The sequence below is a fragment of the Pezoporus wallicus genome, unplaced genomic scaffold, assembly GCF_028554395.1.
Source record: "Pezoporus wallicus isolate ANWC-B61680 ecotype Strahan unplaced genomic scaffold, APGP_CSIRO_Pwel_v1 contig_6217, whole genome shotgun sequence".
Taxonomy (NCBI): domain Eukaryota; kingdom Metazoa; phylum Chordata; class Aves; order Psittaciformes; family Psittacidae; genus Pezoporus; species Pezoporus wallicus.
This window is the reverse complement of record NW_026637336.1, coordinates 62,126-83,115: the sequence shown is the minus strand read 5'-3', so window position 1 is coordinate 83,115 and position 20,990 is coordinate 62,126. Positions and strand designations below refer to the sequence as shown.

The window sequence follows — 20,990 nt, the reverse complement described above, 5'->3', positions numbered from 1 at the left end:
AAAGCATTGTACCTGCAGTGCTCTTGGCCAGATGTTTTCACATTAACAAAGCCCAGATGGATCACAGGCAGTAAGAAATGCTCCTCCTGCTTTAGGATGGCATAAAACTGGCTGTATAAATGACCTAAAACCTGCATAAAACTCATCTAAAGGTAGTGGCCTGCTTTATGCTAATGGTTTCTGCTAAGCCTTGTCAGCATTATGAAGAGAACTGCTTAGTGCTCATTACCTGTCTTGGTCTCCAGATTAATCATGTTAAGAGGCTGCAGCCATAGATGCTGCTTGCATTGATGGAGACGGTGCATTGCCCTCCCCATGGAGATTGTGGGATGTCCCCTGAGTGCAGACAGTGCGGGACACCCCAGCCTGAACAGAAACCTTGCTGGGAGGTGCCTGCCCTGTGCCTGGGGTGGGCAATGGCACTGGCACACATGGAGAGGAATGTGGCATCCCATGGAAAGGCTATGATGGGCAGAGGTCCTCTGTCAGGCTGATTCAAGCGGGCTTAATTCAAGGGGAGGGAGTGATGCTAGAGGAATGGAGGTTACCTCTGATCAGTGCTGGTTCATCTCGTACCTCCTTCCATGGAAAACTCTGCAGGGGTGCACAGGGAAAAGCACTGCCTTGTGGAACCACATCATGGTGCCCCAGCATGGATGTGCAGCTCTGCACAGGCTTCACCTCATTGCAGCCACCATGCACAGGACCAGGCCATGTCTCCAGAGGCAGAACCCCATTGACAGGGGTCGCCTCCCTCCCACTGGGTGAGATGTGTCCTCCACACCCCCTCCAACAAGGCTGCTGCTACCCCTATAACCCCAGTGTACCCCACCATGAGTATGGCCCCATGGTCCCCAGCCTGGACCAGTGCTGGGATGCAGGATTGTGATGGAGAACCCCTGAGCCAGGGCAGGATATCAATAGCTGCTATTTCAGATGCTGGTATGAACACTAAGGTGCCTCTCCCAGTTTCATTGCCACTACATCCAGCAGGAAGCTAATCAGATCATCCCCCACTGCTTATTTCAAAACCAAAATGCATGTAAAGAGGTTATATTTGTTCCAAAGAAATTAAATAAAACCAATACTGTGAGAATCACTTTTTTCCCCTCAAATTCCACAGCAGAGGTTCTACTGGGACAGAATTGCGTATTCCCAGATGAATTTATTTAACAAGTTTTTAATCTTTAAATATAGATTTAACACATTTTTTTACAGGTACATATACAATATAGTTCATTTCAACTTGCAGTCAGAGAAAACTCTCCACTGTGATTTACCCCTATACACGAAGAGCCTACTTCAACAGCATACTTAAGGTAAGGTACCATGTCGTGTGCAAAGTTTCAAATGTTAAAAACCTCAGACTGTACATTCAGATTGGCAGAACTGATCAACCTCATAAATTAGGAAAAGCTCAGATTTAAAACTATGGAAGACAAAAAAGGTTAAAACCATCGAATATGCAATGTGTGCTATGTTTGAGACAAGTATTTACAGTGGTACCTCAAAACGTGTACTCTTACCACAAGAATCCTTACCACTCATAACAGCCCCAAGAGTCATTGCAGACACTCCTGGTTTTCCACCTATCAAGTGCATTGTGACCAGTTTTGATGTGGATGGAAACAACCATCAGTGACTTCAAACCCTCTGCTGTGGTTGCCAGTGGCTGAAGAACACTGGGATCTTTCCCGTTCCTGCTCAGTCCATACTCAACTGATCACATCTATGAGCGTGTATGGGGGTTACCCACAACACTGGCCACCCAAACTGGAACCAGCCCACTGCTGAGTGCCAGTGTGGTGGGGAACCCCCTCGGGCATCCACAGCCATCAAGTGGGTCAGTGATTCCCCCATACAAATAAGGTCACCAAATAACCCAACCCCAATGCGTTTGAACTTAACAGAGTGGGACTGCGTCTAAGAACCCCTGGATCACAAATCAGAGTCAGATCATCAAGGTCCCCCTTCAGTCCATGGTATAAAGCGTTTCATTTTGACAGGACAGAGCAAATTCACTACCACATGCAAACTATTAACCCTGCTCTCGACACAGTCAGATGCTCTTTGCACACATCTGCTTAAAACTCAAACCACCTGTACCTATGTTCTACAAAAGCAAAACTAGACAAAGAAACACCAACTTAAACGGTGAGTGTTCAAGATGCTGTTTTCTTTCTCAAAAGTTCAATAGATACGTTATTGTCAAAGATGCTGAAAAGTACAGTCTTAATTACAAGAACATCCTTAGTGCAAACATGGACATTTAACTTGGATTTATGGCACGTGTTCCAAAAGTACATACATTTAATGTAAACTTCAACACTTGCTCAATACAGGTTTCAGCCTTGGGATGCTTTGGGACCCTAAGTGATTGGTGACAACCCTGAGTTGTCAGTTTGACCTGATCCAAACCTCACTGAAATCAATGGGGCTGACTGCAAGGGGCTGGAGTCAGGCCCTAAGTGCAAAAAGACGATCTTGAGTGTTATTGCATCTTCATGTGTGAGTCAGCCAGATGATGCTCTTACAGAACATTACATTCACACAGCTAAGAAAAACCCAGCCATAAAACTCAATCCAACAGGACACAGAGCTGCTTTGTTTGCTATTTTTTTTTTTTGGTGGTGATGGGTTTTTGGTTTACCAAACCTCAACTCTTTTATTTGCAACTTCAGCAGTGGTCAGCTAATATATGGAGGTAAAGCCTTCGACCTGTAGAGGAAATTTCAAGCATCTAAACAAAGTGTCAGGGAACTGTAGTGTACTTTTCTGATGAAACGTGATGAATGCCATGGGAAAACAGCAGGTAAAATGAACAAAACACTGTACTTTCCAGAGGAGAGGAAAGAACAAAGTGATAGAGCAGAAATGGCTTCCTTGATGACTATGAGAAGCTGCTTAGGACCCCGGTCCCGTTCAGTGCAGATGAAGCTGTGGAGGTCTGTGAATGTGATGAACAGTACAGGACAACTCCAACTATTGTGTTATTTCTCTGTAACACTTAGTTGAAAGCTTCCAAAGAGCATCGAAAATGGGATGCTACTAGTTCACCCTTAATTCAAGGGGAACTAAACTTTCTCGTGTTACACAGGGCGGCATCTATAAAGTAATGAAGAACGATGTTAATATTAAAGCATCTTATTCGGTGAAATACATTGTTCCCTGCAATCACGTAACATTTGTATAGCGTAAAAAACCCAAGTGCTCTCCTGTGGCTCTCCTTACAAGCTGAACTCTCACTTGCTTCAGTGAGAGCCTTGCCTAGGGCAGGACCACAGGGTTTGACTCATTTCCATCACCTATCACTTGATTATCACAGTGTGACCAGCCAGTGTCTTCTCTAGACTCCTTATTTAGTCAGGCTTTTTTACAGCATTAGGAAATAGCCGTTCTGCAAAGCTGGCTGGCATTGGGTTGGACAAGGAGACCCTGCTTTACGTTTCAAAGGCCCAAAAGAACTCGACAGTACTTCTAATGGACCCCGCATACATACAAAAGCCTGTGGCTGCATGTTAAAGTGCATGAGTTCTAGTGCAAAGAGCTGTGCTACATCTGCAAAGCTACAAATGGCATCTTAAGTGGAACTTAGGCAAAACTGGTGCGTTTCAGCCAACATGCTCATGCCAGCTCACAGGAGCTCAAGAGATCAGCCACCTCTGACACCCTTATAGGGCAGATTCAGGCTGCAGAAGGGGCTTCCTCAAGCTCAGCAGACTCGATCCCCACCGCCCTGGCCAGCAGGAGCAGAAGACATGCAAGCTTGGACCTTCAGGCACTACCAGTGGGGGAAACCTTTACTCAGCTTTATTGCAAGAGCACATGCAGGGGATCCCCTTAAGGCTTGGAAGAGATGATTTAGCAAGTGGGGTGTTAAAAGAAGCTAGGAGAGGGTCTGGCGTGTAGAACAGGAGCCTGCATCCTCCTTAAGTCAAGTGGGTGCGTGCCCCTTAGCATGGAACATCCTCCCGTACCTGCTCTGAATGCTCCCTGCCTTGGGGCTCTAGTCAAATCCCACCATGGAACGTGTTTTGCTGCTTAAAAGAACTTGGAAGTTGTAGCAATATTTCTTTTATATATATAATAAGCAAAGGCATTTATCACTGCTCCCATTTTTCATTTGAATTCCTGTTTTTTTTCAGGCTACTCTATTTCCTGCTCTCTCTAAAATAAACCAGTCTCATGCAACCTCCACGCAGCGTGTGCAAACTGGATGCTTGCCCTTCTCTCTACCCAGCTTCTAAAGGCCAGGTGAAAAAAAGCTGCAAATGCTTTGGCTCTATTTTACTCTTCCTTCCCCCCTAAAAAATCCACCATGGATTCACACAGGAGACAGGATAAATCTATTCAGAAGAAAGCACCAAGGACTCCTCTCAGAAGAGGCACACAAGAAGTGGTTTTCAAAACAACCTCCAAGCCAGCTATCTTCCATCCAAACAGCTTCATAGCTTATATGCAAGCCAAGATGTACATAAAGCTTAATAAGGTTTCCTCCTTTGCAAAAGGAGATATGCATCAAAATGCTTTCTTTATCAACAGTTACATGGCATTGCCAATAGTAACCACTCATCTATAAGGACATTTATCTGTGCAACCATGTGAGGGAAGGAAGAGAAATCACCTGTGGATGCGTTTGGGTGTTTCAAGCTGAGCTCTGCACACAGGCTGCATGGTGGATTTGCAAGGCTGGCAATGGTAGGGGAGCAGGGCATTGACCAAATACACACCTGATAACTTAAACTGGGCAGCAGAAAGTTCCCTGCAACTTCATTACGGTTTGTACTGGCTCAACACTGGGATAATTTGCAAGAGGGGAGAGGAACAGCTTGGAAGCGTGTGGGTATCAGCCATCCTGTGGTGGGAGCTTTCTGTTAGGGCCTCAGTATAAATGTAAGAAAACATGTTAGGGTAAGAGAACCATTTCATCTATTCATCTAAAGGCTTTGCACTGAAAAACATTCACATCTCAGGTCTGTATGGATTCTGGTTGTGAAATTCTGGCATTGGAGATAGATTTCTATTTATTGTGGGGACCTGGAGCTGAGCAATAACAGAGCAACTACCCTATAAAGGGCCAAGACTGCATCTATCCCAGCACTGAAGTGACCCCAGCACGCTCTAAGCTCTTGGGGACCCGACATGTTAATCAAGCTTACCCTGCTTACATGCAAAACAGCACTTCAGCATAAACAGCTCTTAATGTCTGAGGGCTACAGTGCTCCCTCCTGCCCCTACTTTGCTCTACAAGCTTGGCTGCCTAATTCTGCCTCTGCCATACTGGGGCAAGAGCTCCATCTTCTGAAGAAGCAGGAAAGAGCCTAATCCAGACTGCATCCCTGAGCAGGCAGTGGGACAAAGTCACCTGCAGTATAAAATGACCAGCCCATAGAGGAAAGGGAATTGCTAAATGCAAAGGTACTGTTTGAAAATCAGTTTTCAGAGTGCAAGTACATTATGGCTATAAGGACACATCACTGAAAAGCTCTAGGAATAGCTCTAGGAAAACATCCTACCTCATCCTACAATATTGCCTGAAGTGCATGTAAAATTAGAATCATGCCTGGAGACTGCATACACCATCAGCAATAGGGAGAGAGAACAGGCTTCATCTTAACAGGGAAAACAAAGCCCAGTGCAACACGACTGCAAAGCACCTGAGACTCACAGGAGGAGCTCTCTGTGGGTTTGCCCTGTGAAATCCTCATCCAGCAACATTATAAAGCAGCCTGGAGCTGTGAGTCTCTAGGCTTTGGGGGATACAACCACTGAAAAAGTACATCAGGGTGCTGGCAAACTTTGAACACTGTTTTCTAGATGAATTTATGACTGGAGAACACTCCTGCCCAGGCTCTGGTCCAGGACTCAGCGAGATGTGATACCCAGGCTTGCTGAGAAGACAACACACAGTACTCCAGGGTGGGAGTGTGCCAAGGGGAGTCCTCTCAGCCCCACTGAGATCCCACTACAAGCTACCCCCTATATACAGTCAGAAAACCTCTAATCTGTGAAATTCAATTGCCCTGCATCAAAGGGGATAGAAAATACCTTCCTATATAAGAAGGATTTCACTGAAATACACTGGAAAAGCATCACGAGCTGACTGGGATTTTAAGCCTTTTAAGAAGGCTTCCTTCATGCTCAACAAAACAATAGATTCTGACAAAGAGGACGTATTCAAAAAGAACTCTACTTGCAAAATGTGTTTCACGTGGTCAAAACGAGTGTATCTTTATTTTAACTGGACTAAATCTATGTGGGTTTTCTGGGCTTCTCCCATGGCAAACCCTGGTCTCCCGTTCCCAGCGGACAGCATGGCAATGAGGCAACACATGGAGCGGTGATGGTGATACACAGCAAGGGCGACAGGCTGCTCTTAAGGCATTTTCTTGTGTCCTCTGTTATGCTTCCCTGCCTATTTCTATGTACATTTATGGCTAGAAAATGAGCAATAGGATTTTTGAGACTAGAAGCCTTCTGCCAAAACCTGGTAACCTGTCTATTACAAATGCTCTTCTAACAAGCAGGCAGCAATGAGGGCAAAGGGAGGCTGCAGAAATGAAGTATTGCCCTTAAAGTGCTGGGGGTCAGGCCATGGCATCTTTGGCAGCAGGAGGAGATTTTGCCTAGACACCTCCTATTCCCATGGGATTTGAGCTACAGCAGCGAGGAGGCAAAGCAGTCCCGGGAATCCCTGCTCAGACTCCATCTCTTCTCCCCGATCTTCTACCCAGCGCTCTTGCAAAGAAATCTACGTATTTAAATGCTTGCTTTTAATTTACTAGTGCCTAAAGTCACGTAAGTGTCTTAAGGTGTTAACAAACAGCAAAATAAAAGCTTAACTGACTACTTTTGCAGGCTTTCGGGAGCAGCTGCTTGCTGGTTTTTCCTGCAGAGGCATATGCAGCCGGATTTAGTACATCAAGTGTAATGCGAATGGCTTAAAAGACCTGACTGGAGTTACAAGACACGTCTGCTAGGCGTGCTACATGATACCTGTGACTTTGGCATTCCGAAATCTGCAGTCGCCGACCACCAGCTGCAGGCTGTGCACAGGAATCCAGCCTTCTTTTCTTCTGTTGAGGTTTTTCACCAACCTTGGAACGACAACGGCGTTAGGAAAAGCAGCAAACCAGCCCAGGAGCAGCTCAATATGGGCACACTACACAACGCTGGGTGCGACCAACATTGTGTTCAAAGCAGGGAAGCATTTTAACAGGAGCTGGGTGTGCATTTAAAGTGTTCTTTTCACCTAAATATAGGAACCTAATTAAAAAGCCTACATAGGCACAGGTGCCTTGGGCCCCTCTCTAGTCAATGGAGAGGAACAAGGCTCTCCAGAGCACACATTATTCTGCCTGAGGCCTCCAGAGGTACCAGTTTTCTTCTATTGACTACTGATGGAGCCAAGGGCAATAACTTCCCTCGCTTCGCTGTTATTGAGCTAGACTGGTGGGATGGATTTAATCAGGATACTGCAAGTAAATTCAAGCCAAGACTGAGGCAGATGGAAATACTCATGCTCATAAATGACATCCCTCTGTCTCATGCAGTGAAATATGTGCTAACAGAAAAGTTTGGTATGAGAAATCTATGAGAAATCTTTGCTTGGCACTGGCCAAAAACACCATGAGGGGTGGTGAGCATCCAGCAAAACTGAGATGCCTTACATCTGGCTTTTGCTAACAGCAACCTGCTTCTGCAGAATGCAGCTGGACCAGATGATCACAGTAGGTCTCTTCCCACTAAAATAGTCTGTTACTATTTCATTCATTCCATTCTAACTGCCCTTGAAGTGCAAGGGCTGAAGATGTCAGCCAGGAATCCTCCACAGGGCTCCATGTCTGTGCATTTATGGGCTAGTGACTGGGCCAATCTGATCCAGGCTCCTGCTAACATCACCCTTCCCACATCTCAAACACAGCCTCAACATGCTGTGTGCTCTCCTACCAAGAGCCTGGGCTGGCTGATGAGAGCTAGTCAGGAATCACCCCGGAAGGGAGAGCCAGAAACCAGCCAAATTGCCACAATAATCAGGAGAGGGCACATTGCCCTCAGAGACAAGGATGGTTCAACAGGCAGAAGCCTGGCTATGGTGACTGCCCAGGCAGCCCTCACAGCACTGTCATCTTGTGAGCCACAGCTTTAAATACAGCAGAGGGATGGTGGTCCACAGCCATTAACAGGTTAACACTCATACAGCTGTTTGAGGGAGGAAAAGATCCTGCAATTACTCAATATTACTACTGATAAGCCCAGAGGAACACAGCCAGCAGCTAAGCTGGGTGGGCAAAGAGCTCAACCTTGAAGCATCATGAAGCAGGGCTCTGAAGACATTGGTAAAACAGAGATCACCCATGGCAAGAGAGGTCCTCACATGTTTTCCCAGCCAAGCCAGTGCATATGGCCTCTAGTCTTGGCAAGGGAATGAATTCTCCAGCTTTCTGGAATAGTCTAAAACTGAATCAGAAGCTGCAATGAGTGTATCACCAGGCAAGAGAGGCTGCACAGCACTGCCTGTATCTCTCTTAGAGATAAGGCAAAGTCATCTTAAAATACCTACCACTGTCCCTCACCATCTTCATGCAAGAGCTGAATCTCATCCCCGTTTTTCACCAGCAGGTCCTCTGATCCTCTCCTCTTGCAGTCTGCAAGGGCTTTGTACCTTCCGGGAGACTGTGGCAGTAAGACAAAATGATCTTATTTAGCTGCATTTCCTATCACACAGCTGTTATTCCTGACTGCCTCAGGGAACGCAATGGAGCCCTATCAGCCACCTTAATAGAAATTACTTCAAGCTGCGGCTTAGACATCTCCCCATTCCCCACGTTGAGAAGTGGGAAATAGGAGAGTCCTGGACGAGACACATCCATTATGCAGTGAAGCAAAACAAAGCAAGATAATGAAAGCAGCACCCCGGCACTGGGACTATGGCATCTCTGGTACTAACCAGCTGGTTCCCATCCTCCTCTTCGGTGTCTGAGCAGTTGGAGAGGTACTGGTTACCGGACCACTCTTCCAGCCCCTCGCAGATCTCCAAGGACTGGGACATTCCTGGCCAGCCTGCAAGAGAGTGTGCAGCTCAGGCTGGGGGTACCCCAGCACCTGCAAAGCACGGCCCGAAGGAAGGGGAAGGGTCCGTACTTCTGTTGGGCTTGTTCTGGGGGGACGGGAGACCACTGTCAAGCATCACTGGGCTGGTGCGCTCTGAGTCATTCTCTTCTGAGCTTATGGAGGCTCTCTGCTGCTTTCTGAGGGGTTCAAACAGAAAAGTAAAGGAACGAAAAAGAAATCAAACTTAGCTTGGTTTTATGAATGAACGTAAAATCCATGAGCTTTTATAGAACAGGGTCAGAAATAATAACAGTACATCATAGAATCCAAGACTGGCTTGGGAGGGAAGGGACCTCAAAGCTCCTCCAGCTCCAACCCCTGCCACGGGCAGGGACACCTTCCACTGGAGCAGCTTGCTCCAAGCCCCTGTGTCCAACCTGCCCTTGAACACTGCCAGGGACGGGGCAGCCACAGCTTCTCTGGGCACCCTGTGCCAGCGTCTCAGCACCCTCACAGGGAACAGCTTCTGCCTAAGAGCTCTGGGCAGTCTGATGCCCAACGCCGCAGCCTTCCCCATCCTGCCTTGGGGACCAGCTCCCCGCGGCAACGGGAGGCAGCACGGCCCCAGCAGCACAGGCCAAAGGCAAATACCGTTGGGGTCACTTCTCACCCTCCCAGGGAAGAGCTTCTGCCTAAGAGCTCATCTCAGTCTGCCCTCGGGCAGGTTAAAGCCATTCCCCTTGGCCTGTCCCTACATCCCTTGTCCCAAGCCCCTCTCCAGGTTTCCTGCAGCCCCTTCAGGCACTGGAGCTGCTCTCAGGTCTCCCCTTCAGGAGCCTTCTCTTCTCCAGGCTGCCCCAGCCCAGCTCTCTCAGCCTGGCTCCAGAGCAGAGCTGCTCCAGCCCTCGCAGCATCCCCATGGCCTCCTCTGGACTCGCTCCAACAGCTCCACATCCCTCTTGTGCTTCTGTCCCAGAGCTGGATGAGGACTGCAGGGGGTCTGGTTTACATTTTTTGAGGAGGAGAAGAACAGTTGCTCTTGGGACTCACCCATCACTCAGCTGGGAGGACAGCGGGAGCTGGTCTGGGCACAAACCCGGCTGCTGCTTCTCCACTGCAGGGAGGACAAACACCAGCTTAACATCCAATTCTTTCATTAGGAACCATCAGTCTAGAAGCATTGTTTTAAAGGTCAGACCTTCTATACAACCCCAGTGATTTCTGTTTAGAGAAAAACAGACCCAGGGACTCTGGCAAAGCACAGACTTAGTTATGATTAAGATGGCATCTTAGCACAAATTCAATAGCGAGCAAGCTACTGAAAATTATAATATGCTTAAAACTAGGCATCTGCTATGGATTTGCTGAATTAAGCCTATGATAACAAATGTGAAATTGCACTTTTGTAATTCATTTTCACATAAGCACCTGGCCTCAACTGCTCCAGGTTATGTTATTTCCCTGTGTAAGACTTCACTCCAGTATCTCGCTGCTAGGCTGCTTCTGAAAATCAATTCTCTGGTGAGAATGAGTGGATTTGAAGATCAGCAATGTGAAAATAGGGAAGGCTCTGCCACAGAGAAATTGGTCAAAAAGGTACCTTTTATAAGCTCCTGCTGCTTGAACAAGATTTTTCTGATTTCATTCAACCATGCCATCTTCAGATCTACTGTCTGGGCCTGGAAGAAGAGAAAATGAAGAGGCATCCATTATAATGTTTGTATAGAACCTTACTTTTCTATGCTGTAATTATCCGAAATCTCTTTTTATCCAAAGCCACCACTAAATTTTAACCATTCCTGACCTTTTAACACTTATGATCCTCATTACAAAGGCGAAACACAGTGGAAATTGTGGAGCCATCAGTACAACACAAGAAGTGCAGCAATAGCACACGTGTGCATGCATTGTACCTCTGACAAAATACCTGAAGGGCCAAATCTGCCTTTTGAATATACTTGGCTACGTACAACTGCTTTATGAATGTAAGCCGGCTGCTGTTTTTGTAACACAGAGGAAAAAATATATCAATGAAAGCTATGGGTTTTCCTTTGAACACCCCCTTAGACAAACATTCCATCATCATAGAGTTCTATTTAAAATGCTACAAAAGGAAAGAAAACACATCAAAGCAAGCAGGAAGGAATCTGGTTGAGTTACTATTTTGTAGGTAAGTCAAAAGACTACTGGAAATTGCACCATAGAAGCTAAGACTTTGCTCTGGGAGTAGTTCTGACATCTAATTGTAGCAGAGCACAGAGAATTATAGAATCATGGAATGATTTGGTTTGGAAGGGACCTTAAAGCTCCTCCAGCTCCAGCCCCTGCCACGGGCAGGGACACCTTCCACTAGAGCAGCTTGCTCCAAGCCCCTGTGTCCAACCTGGCCTTGAACACTGCCAGGGATGGGGCAGCCACAGCTTCTCTGGGCACCCTGTGCCCATGTCCCAACACCCTCACAGGGAAGAGCTTCCCTGTGAATGAGGAAGAAGAAATACAAGTTAAATGGCTGATAATGCCATAAAGATCAACGGGAGGCATTTCTTTAACATTGTTGAAAGCATGCACAAATATCCCGGTTTCTGAAGCTACCAACCTGCACGACATAGACCTCTTCTCTCCCACTGTACCAGATCTCAAATTTCCGATGATCTCCTTTCACGTTCTCAGTTATTCCAACTGCATTCATCTGCAAAGCCAAAAGAACCCCAAAATCAAAACCTCTCCCTTTTCCCTACGAACCCAGGCTCTTTCCAGCACATCAAACAAATCTGTTTTCAGCCTATTTAACACATTCCATCAACTTTCATTTCAGGAGCAACTGAAAGTCATTATCTGACTTCCCACCAGCTTGCTGTACTTGCAAATGCTTTCTGAAACCAACCAATGGACCTCAGGGGACTTTCCATTCGGCAGTCAGTCGAGCAAACTGAAAAGTCATCTCATACCACTTCCAGCATGCAATTTCTCAGACGGGGTATATGAAGCTCTATCAATGCATGGCACATTATTGTTCTACATACATTCTTTTTCTGCCATGTTATTATTTTCTCCCTTTAATTTCATGTTTCATTCCTTCAGCAACCTTTAAACCCCATTTGTGACACCCTTAGGTCCTTCAGGAGTTTCAGGTCAACTTCATTCAGTCTCTGACCTAAGCCTAGAGATCCGCAGTGTAGTGCCATGATGCCTTAGGAAGCTGCATCAGGCTTCATGCTGATTTTATAAAAACCTAGAAAACTTAAAAGACAGTGTTAGAAGGATGCAGAAAGGGCAGCCTAGAGAGCACTTCATCCAGTCATTGCAAGCACTGTGCATCTTGTTCAGCGCAGCAGTTTCTACAGAAGCTCCAGCATCACTACCCAGGCATCAAGGTATTAGAAGTTTTAATGATCCACTATGAGGAAGTGAAGAAAAGTGTCAGGAACAGACATATTTAAGGTCTATTCATTCATGTTAGTGGAACTGGAAATTCAGTTTCCTCCCTCTGGCCAGGATTTACTGTCCTCAGTAATCTGTTGTTCACTGCAGTGCAGACCATGCTGGGTCAGTGTAAAGCTCATCTGCATCCTCTGCCATGGTAGTATATGGCACTGATTTCCTTGCCATCACAGTGAGCTATGAACCTGCACCCTGTAAGCTACTGAATCCCAGCTGAAGAGCTATTGACCACTGGATGTTTTACATAGCGTGTCAAATACTGTCCTAAGGGGTTCTGTTGTTTGTGTTACGGACATCCAGTGACACAGCTTCTACCCAACAGCTTGCTTTAATTCTGAATCCCAAGAAAACATTCCTGCAATGAAAAACAATTCCCTGATATGACCATGAATCAAATAAATGTCACATTCCAGAGAAATTATTCTGCCTTCAGGACAGCAATTCTGAAAATGGCTTCGTGCGGATGCAATCCTGCAGCATCCATGGATTCTCTAACCCCAACTTCTCCATGTGGCACCACAAACAACTGGAAAATGAGCCCTCTTGAGGCAAAGCAAAACCCTGGCCACATTGCCTGGACCTTCTAAGGCAGGGTTTTCCCCTCCAAGCAGGCTTTCCCCAATCTGCCTCTTCAGTTCTTTCAAAACCACGTCTGGTAAAACAAGTACTCCAGGGAAAACAAGATCTCCAGAAGGAAAATGATGCAGTTTGGGGAAAACATTGAAGTACCTTAACATATGGCCTGGGATTTGCTTTTAATACACGATGGGTAACATGCACAGACGCATCTATTTTGCTTTCTGGCTACTCGTGGCATCTCCTTCCCAGACCCTGCTAGATCAGGGACCTGCAGCCTCTGAGGGCTCAGCCTCCAAGTGCCATTTTTCCCCCATTTTAAGATAAATCCATACTGGGGGTTTATTTATCAAGATGTTAGAAGTGCTCATCACACACAGTATGCCAGAAGGTCCATTTTGGAGGAGGAGTTTGGGATTTGCATTGATAATAGTTAGCATTTATAGCTAACAGGGGTTTATGCCCCTCATATTTTGCTCTTCATCTGATAATTGTACTTTTAGCTGCAGTTAGAGCCTGCCAAAGGAGAAAGGCAATGAGAGAGGAAGAAGACTTATCTGCATGCTCTTGGCTGGGAAATAGGGCTCCCAAGCAGCCAGGCAGACCCCAGCCCAAGAGATAGCCCTGGGGACCAGGAGCATGAGGAGCTTCCCAGATGGAAGATGCAAAGGGCCTCCCTGGTTTCATGCCCTTGTATCCAAGCCTGGAAAGCAGATTAGGGCAGTGGGAAAGGCACCTTCTCATCCCTGGGACTTGCCCACAGCTCCACGTCCCTGGCAGATCCCATCACATTTGTGCCTCCAGAGACCACAGGCTCTCCCAGCTGCTGCTTCAGCTATGGGTGTCCTCACAGCTTAGTACAACCATGGACACAGCACTTTCATATGGGGCATTACAGCCCTTAACAGCAGAAAACAAACCACTGTGGTAGAGGGAAAGCACTCTCTGGGTCTGCAGGGCTCCTGGTTTACAGCAGACATGGCAATGGCCCCAAGTAAAAAGTCCTTACTTTCAAAAAGTGCTTAAAACTGTAAGATGAGGTTTTGTCATATCCATCTCCGTGCTCCTCTCGCTTCTTGCAGAAGACCAAGGCTTTCTCGTACAGGAAGAGATGCCTCTGCATTGGCTTGAACCTGGCAAGATCCTTCATTTTTGTGGGGCCTTTCCGGTGTCCTGTCCAAACACTGAACGATCCTTGCATCAACACCTTCCCCAGTTCGCTCAGGTCACCCTGGGGAGAGCATGAGGAATAAAAGCAAGCAAGAAAAAGCCATCAATTGATACATAAGGACTGACCAAACAATGGCAGGTGATGGGGCCAGCTCTGTTCCAAGGCACGTTGCTCTAAGAATAGGTCTTCCTGGAAAGATCAGATGATGTTTTGGGAGTGAGGGCATGGTGCCAGCAGGGAAGCAGAGGTCTTGGACGCAGGGCTGTGGCCAGTCTTGTGTAAAGGGATGCAAGTCAGTAAGTAGAAAACTAGGAAGATAGGAAAGCTCTTCATATCCTATGGAAGTCCAGACCAAGGGCTACATCAGTGGGAAAGGGCAGATGAGATTGGAGCCTGAACTGAGGTCTCAGAAGACGGACTTCTCACAGAGGCCAGGACTGAGACCAGCAGCTTAGAAAGCCAAGCACTCACCCTTCCCTGAAGCCCTAGGGAAGACAACCACTTCAATAGGCAGGGGTCAAAATCAACCTCAAGGAGCATTTTGTTAAATGCTGAATGAAGACATCCCAGGTCAGAACCAAGATGCATGCTGGAAAATACTCTCAAGAGCCACCAGGTGGCAAATGTGGGCACTGTGCGGCTTGGATAGGTCCTTTGGATGTGCCCGTTTTCCCAAATCACATGGAAAACTGTCACCTGTAAGAGCTCTATCACCCCATTCACTTTGTAGGTCTTCTAATACAGCTTTTAGCTCATACATTCTGGGACTCTATCTATTCCCAACGCATCATCCCATCTCTCATCACCCGGGTCTACTCACATCATATCCTGTTATTGAAATCTGATGCATGGAGTCATTGACCGACTTTAGTAAATCCAACATTGCAACCAGAGCTTCCTGAAGTTCCTGAACTCCATCACAGCTCGTGCTGTACTTTAGCAGCTCCTGAAAATAGGAACGGAAGAGCACAGGTTTGCACTTGAACAAAGCAGACTTTGCCATCTCGCCCAAGGTTTCCAGTGCCCAAGAGCAACCTACACTGACTGAGTTTCTTTTGTCATGTCATTAGAAACAAGACTCACACTAAACTACAATGAGTATGAGGTGTGGGACACAGCACTGAAGCACGGCCCTTTTTTGCTGGGTTTTCTTAAGGATGGTGTCAGGTTATAAAGCAGCATCACGCTCATCTGAGCTCTTTGTGTTGTGTTTCCCTGCTTGGTAAGAAAGGGGAATTGAGGCTCAGGTTTTCCATTAGCTGCCAATATGCCTTCAAACGAGGTTGCAGCAAACAGAAGGAAGAGAATTTATAAAACCCAGAGCCTTAAAGTGAATAAATGGAAGGCAGATTAGGGAATTACACCACTGATATAAAACTACTTTCATTTCTGATCTCCTGTGTCCACTTACAGCTTCCTGTGTGCTCATCTCTCATTCAAGAGGTGGGGTTCAGAAAGCACTACCCCAGTGTTATTGCCACTTCACCAAGTGGGAATAACAGCACTGCCTTGCCTCAGACAGGGGACATGAGAATAAATGTGTTAAACACTACAGGCACTGTAACAACTCGAGGAGAAGAGATGCATCAGTCTCATGTATTTCAGTCATCACACTCTTATGATCATCTCTGATTCCATTTGCTTAGAAGTGCTTTTATCATTTTGCGTCTCTGAACAGATTCAGTCTTCCTCCCCTTAAAGAATGGCTTGTTCAAAGCACTTGTTCCTTTTTCAGCTCTGTGAGTTTTCATCTTCACTGAAAATCAATCCTAAGATAAGCAACATGTAATCTAGAGCTTGGTGCTGATTTACAGGTAACCTTCAACTGGAAAATGAAGCGGCAAACAAATCTATCATCTCCTGATGCCCTTTAACAACAGAAGAGGAAATACCTTCAGAAGTAATTGGTATTTTGTCAGGCGCTGCACTGGTTTGAGCAAATAGGAATCCAGCCCAAGTTTGTGCTCTAGTTTTCTTTGGCATTCCTGGAACAAAGAATTCTGAGTAAGTTCTGAACCAATTCAGTAGTTATTCCTACCAGTTATTCCTAGGGAGCCTATGAGGAGACTGAAGAGGGGCTCTTCATCAGGGACTGTAGTGATAGGACAAGGGGTGATGGGTTCAAACTGAAACAGGGGAAGTTCAGGTTGGAGATAAGGATGAAGTTCTTCCCTGTGAGGGTGCTGAGGCGCTGGCACAGCGTGCCCAGGGAAGTTGTGAATGCTCCACCCCTGGCAGTGTTCGAGGCCACGTTGGACAAAGCCTTGGGCAACCTGGTCTAGTGTGAGATGTCCCTGCCCATGGCAGGGGGCTGGAACTGGATGATCTTAAAATCCTTTCCAGCCCAAACCATTCTGTGATCCTATGATTCCAACAGCATGGCTTAATGACTCCAAAGATTTCATGTAAAAAAGTCATATGCTGCCTGGAAGTAAAGGAATTTTATAAAACATTTAAAATCATATAAAGAATGGACTTCCCTTAAAATCCTTGTATACAATGAACTCCAACTGCTGTCTTTGTGAGGTATCCATGCAGCAGTAAACAGAACACGTGGGATGCTGAGGAGGGTGCCTGGGACAAGTGAGCGCCCCAGGATAATGCCTGGCTCAATGGGAACAAATAGCTCACCTGGAAGAAGGTGCTTTCAGAGCACTGCCTCCACAGGGACTCCGACCGGGGCTTGTTCTGGCAGTACTTCTCATACATCTGGAAATCCTCTCTCTGCAAGGGAAGCCAAAAGGCAAGTCACTCACATGCACAAAGCCTGCTGGGCAGCCAAACCACACGAACACCCAAGCTGTACATTTGCTTTTCTCTCTGTTGCCAGCTTCAACATCTAAAAGTCACAGAGCTTGGGTTAAAACACCTCACTGCTGGGAATCACAGCAGACCACAGTGTAGTCACGACTGCTGCTCGCCCCATCTGCTGCTGGCCATGCACCCACGCTCCCAGTCTTGCTGGTGGTGTTGTGCATCAGAGGCATCCCGCTCAACTGGCATAACTGAGATGTCTCAGAGTACGACAAACCAGGAGAAACATTGGCCTTCCAGCCTGCTTTATATGTGAAAATGAGTCACCCACCCTGTCTAGGAAACAAAATCCCACTCTCTCGGGTGCTCCCAGGCAGCTTTCCAAGCTGTGCAGGAAAATTCTGCAAGAGATGGGAGAAGAGGCAAAATGCAGAGGTGAGCAAGGTACGCTTTGGGTACCGAATTGTCTAGGAAATCAGTCTGATACAGATGGGAATAAAGCCAGCATCATACTTGTTGTGGAAGTCGTATATCTCAGGCATGTTTCCAAAGAGGACATCCTTCCTGTTCCTCAGCACAGGAGGCATGAGGATGAGCATGGCAGGGTTATCCATCTCAGCTCTGTAGCCCTGCGGGATGCAAAAGGGGCTCATCACTCAGTTGGTAAGGCTTTGGCCTGTCATCTCCTCGAAGGCAGACGAAAAGGGGACATGAACAGACTTTCAGTACAATCTGCTTTGTTTCAACATATAACAACCCTTTTATTTCCCTATTTTTGCATCCAAACCCCTGTCTTTCAGTCCCTGGGAACAACAGTTGTGGTTCAGCAGGGAAAGGCTTAGGATGACTCCCATGGGGCTGGACAGCACTGCAGAGATGCTCTTTATCTACCAAAGGCAAATCTCATCCGCTCTCTCCTTGCTATGGCCTGGCTGTGGGAGAGCTCCCAGAGGAACACTTGTCTGGGTTGAACACATCTGCTGCTATGACCACGTAACAGGGGAGTGATAACATGTTTGGGGTATACAGTTACACACAACCTCACGAGAACCAGTGCAGGAGGTGGCTTGTCACAAGGCAGAGACAGCTTGAGATCAAGTATCAAAATCAACAGGCTTCCTGCTCTTGTGTAAGACCTGCTGAACACTAGGGTCTTGCACTCCTCGATGCCTCGCGATCTCTGTCCTCTGTGGCTCCCTAACCCTCTTGATACCACAGCCTCCCAAACCAGGGAGGAGCTAGAAACCACACCACAGCACTCTGAACTGTTGGGTGGAAGTAGGAAATAATGCCAAGTTCCCCTTGGTAACATCACATCATCACACCAATGCAAAAACATCACCAAAATGGGTAAACACCCTAACTGTAGGGTAGGGAGAAGGCATGGTCAGAGCTCAGGACCATCACCACAAAGAAGACATGAAGTGGCCATTAGCCACAGCTCAAGCTGGCCACACTAGTCACTAAGCATTGCACAGGGAACTAAAGCCACACTAAGAACTGAAGCCCTTTTAACATGAGCAGCAAGAATGTTCATAAGAATTTATTCAGTATGTACAGCACATCTTCTCTGGCCTTCCAAATTAATCTCTCACACTCACTGTGGTTGGAATCAGTATTCCTTACACCAAGCAGGCATTTTTGTAGTTGATTAAGGATGCAGGAGAAGATAACTGGAAAATTAGTCATTTATATTTACCCACTGCAAGCAGGCTGCCCCCTTTAAAGGAAACACTATTTTCAGAAAGCTTTAGTCTATCTGTCCATATTTCTCTATCTAGACTCAATATGCACAGCAATAAATCTGTGCGCTTGCCAACTGCTTTATCACACAGAGCATGGTTCAACACAACAAACATCAGTGCAGAGCAATGACATGTAACTACCTGGAGCCCGACAGATTTATACCCTGCTTGCTCCTGGGTTAAACATGAAGGGAGAGAGCTATTTAACAGCCAGCTTGGTTTGGCCATCAGCAAGAGCTCTACTGGAATACATTAGAAGTGTCTAAAGTGGGAGGATGAGAAATTATAAGCTGGTTTCTAAAGAAACGTGCATTCTATGTTCACAAACTCAGGAGAGGATTCTCCCAAGAAGAAAACACAAGCTTCCTTGCCTCCAAAAGGTAAAGGAAATGAAGGAATAGTTACAAAAATCACAGCTTTTTGTACATTTCCCCAGGCACTGATAAATTACCAGTGCCTCTGTGTACAAACAGAAGGTTTCTCCCTCATTCTGGATGAAAAGCTCATCCTGACACCAACTGTTCCTGCAGATGCCTCCAACAAAGAAAGCCTAAGGAGGAAAACCATGAACATTTATAACTAGCTTGGGATCTGACAGTCTGGTGGAAACCTGCCCCACCACATCTCTGCTTGGGTTGAGAGGGTGGCAGGTTCTGTCCTGTGCAAGCCACCAGGGAACTGTAATGAGCAACCTGAAGAAGTGACTCACCGTCAAAACCGTGAAGAGCTCCTCCACGTACACCCTCTCCGTTTCTATAAGCTCATTTATGACATGGCTAAAATACAGAAAGAAAGAGAATTCTATCATCTTTATGTGCGTAAAAACCCCACGGCGCAGCTCAACCGGCCCAAACCATAGCGTGACCTCCCGAACAACCAACACAGGGATGATAAAACAGGTAAAAGCACAAGAGGTGAGCCCTACATCCAGTTGGAGGAACCCACGGACGGGGCAAGGACTGGCCAGAAGTAAGCATCACGTTGAGTGATGCAAACGGGGTTAAAACTTACCCTTTTAGTATATCTAAGTTGTCATCACTGTCTGAAATAAAATACTGCAAGGAATTCCGTTTTTCCTGGTAGTCGTGCATGACTTCAATCTGGAAGAGAAATGGGATGCACTGGGAAGAGCTGCAGGGAGGTCATGCAGAGCCAGGATGGGCCCAGCCCCTGATGTTGGCATAGGAACTCTTAAGGAAAGGATGGAATATGCTTCCTTTTAAGAAAACCTTTGCGACATACAGCTTTTGTAGGGCATAGAACATAATGGACAGCCAAATATTCCCAGAAAATGCTTCGCTACATAAAAGCTGGGAACACTGGTAACGTAATTCAGTAGCTCATAGGAGAAACATCAGCAGATGGGCAGTTTTTCCTGTCCAGTGACAGACACCTCTGCTATACAAAGAGCAAATCCAGGGAATAACACATAGGAAATCAGTCCGTGTGACTTGGAAAAATAATCCAAGATAGATCTCAGGTACTGGAGTAATCCAACTAAACCATATGGATATGAAAGGGTTTAGGGTTTGTTTGGGTTTCTAAAGGAAATAAAAAAGAGCATCCTCAAATCCAAAGCCTAAATACAACCAATTTTTAGAAGGGTTTCAGTTCTTCAGTGCATAAAACACATGAACAGTTTTTACCTTGCGAGAACTTGGGGTTTTTCTTGATGTTTTCTTCCCAGGGAGAGACAGATCAAATGAAAACTTCAAACTGGAATTAAAATCCACACCTTGGGCAGAAGAAAACATAAAGGTGTCATGTGCATCTGTAGCAAAGGAGATGGCTCACACGGGAACTAGTAAGTCACAAAGAAAAGTGGGATGTGTTTTAAGAAGGAATAGTTAGTTAGCTAGGAAGAGAATCATAGAATAAGAGAATCAGAGTGGTTTGGGTTGGAAAGGACCTTAAGAACATCCAGTTCCAACCCCCTGACATGGGCAGGGACACTTCACACTAGACCATGTTGCCCAAGGCTCTGCCCAACCTGGCTTGAACACTGCCAGGGATGAAGCACCTACTGGGATACTGGTTTAAAGTCTTTTTATGACTGCAGGGCAAGATGCTCAGCTGTATAAACTGTTTCTCCACCTTAGAAGAGTTTATTGCTATTGTTAATAACTAACTATGATTTGTAATACTTATACAGCATCTTTCAAATACTTCTTAATCCTGAGTAGTAAATGTCGCAACTCTTCACCCAAAGGGTCTTTTTCCCCAACAAAAACCAGCAATAATGGATTTCT

The 20,990-nt window shown here is 46.2% G+C and overlaps 1 protein-coding gene across 2 annotated transcripts in view; it reads right to left on the bottom strand.

The window, feature by feature from the left end:
• Nucleotides 1-1,164: 1,164 nt before the first annotated feature.
• Nucleotides 1,165-20,990, bottom strand: part of MCF2 (MCF.2 cell line derived transforming sequence) — a 56,174-nt gene continuing 36,348 nt past the window's right edge. For both annotated transcript variants that reach the window (XM_057404854.1, XM_057404855.1), the window contains 17 exons: nucleotides 20,388-20,476; nucleotides 19,753-19,841; nucleotides 19,451-19,517; nucleotides 17,510-17,625; nucleotides 17,328-17,397; nucleotides 16,874-16,966; nucleotides 16,135-16,227; nucleotides 15,063-15,188; nucleotides 14,081-14,302; nucleotides 11,651-11,743; nucleotides 10,655-10,733; nucleotides 10,105-10,168; nucleotides 9,145-9,251; nucleotides 8,951-9,063; nucleotides 8,564-8,676; nucleotides 6,997-7,097; nucleotides 1,165-3,105 (listed from right to left, as the gene is read on the bottom strand). In XM_057404854.1, coding sequence (XP_057260837.1) covers nucleotides 3,065-3,105; nucleotides 6,997-7,097; nucleotides 8,564-8,676; nucleotides 8,951-9,063; nucleotides 9,145-9,251; nucleotides 10,105-10,168; nucleotides 10,655-10,733; nucleotides 11,651-11,743; nucleotides 14,081-14,302; nucleotides 15,063-15,188; nucleotides 16,135-16,227; nucleotides 16,874-16,966; nucleotides 17,328-17,397; nucleotides 17,510-17,625; nucleotides 19,451-19,517; nucleotides 19,753-19,841; nucleotides 20,388-20,476 — 1,676 coding nt within the window. In that variant the 3' untranslated portion in view covers nucleotides 1,165-3,064. The remainder of the gene's footprint in view (nucleotides 3,106-6,996; nucleotides 7,098-8,563; nucleotides 8,677-8,950; nucleotides 9,064-9,144; nucleotides 9,252-10,104; nucleotides 10,169-10,654; nucleotides 10,734-11,650; nucleotides 11,744-14,080; nucleotides 14,303-15,062; nucleotides 15,189-16,134; nucleotides 16,228-16,873; nucleotides 16,967-17,327; nucleotides 17,398-17,509; nucleotides 17,626-19,450; nucleotides 19,518-19,752; nucleotides 19,842-20,387; nucleotides 20,477-20,990) is intronic.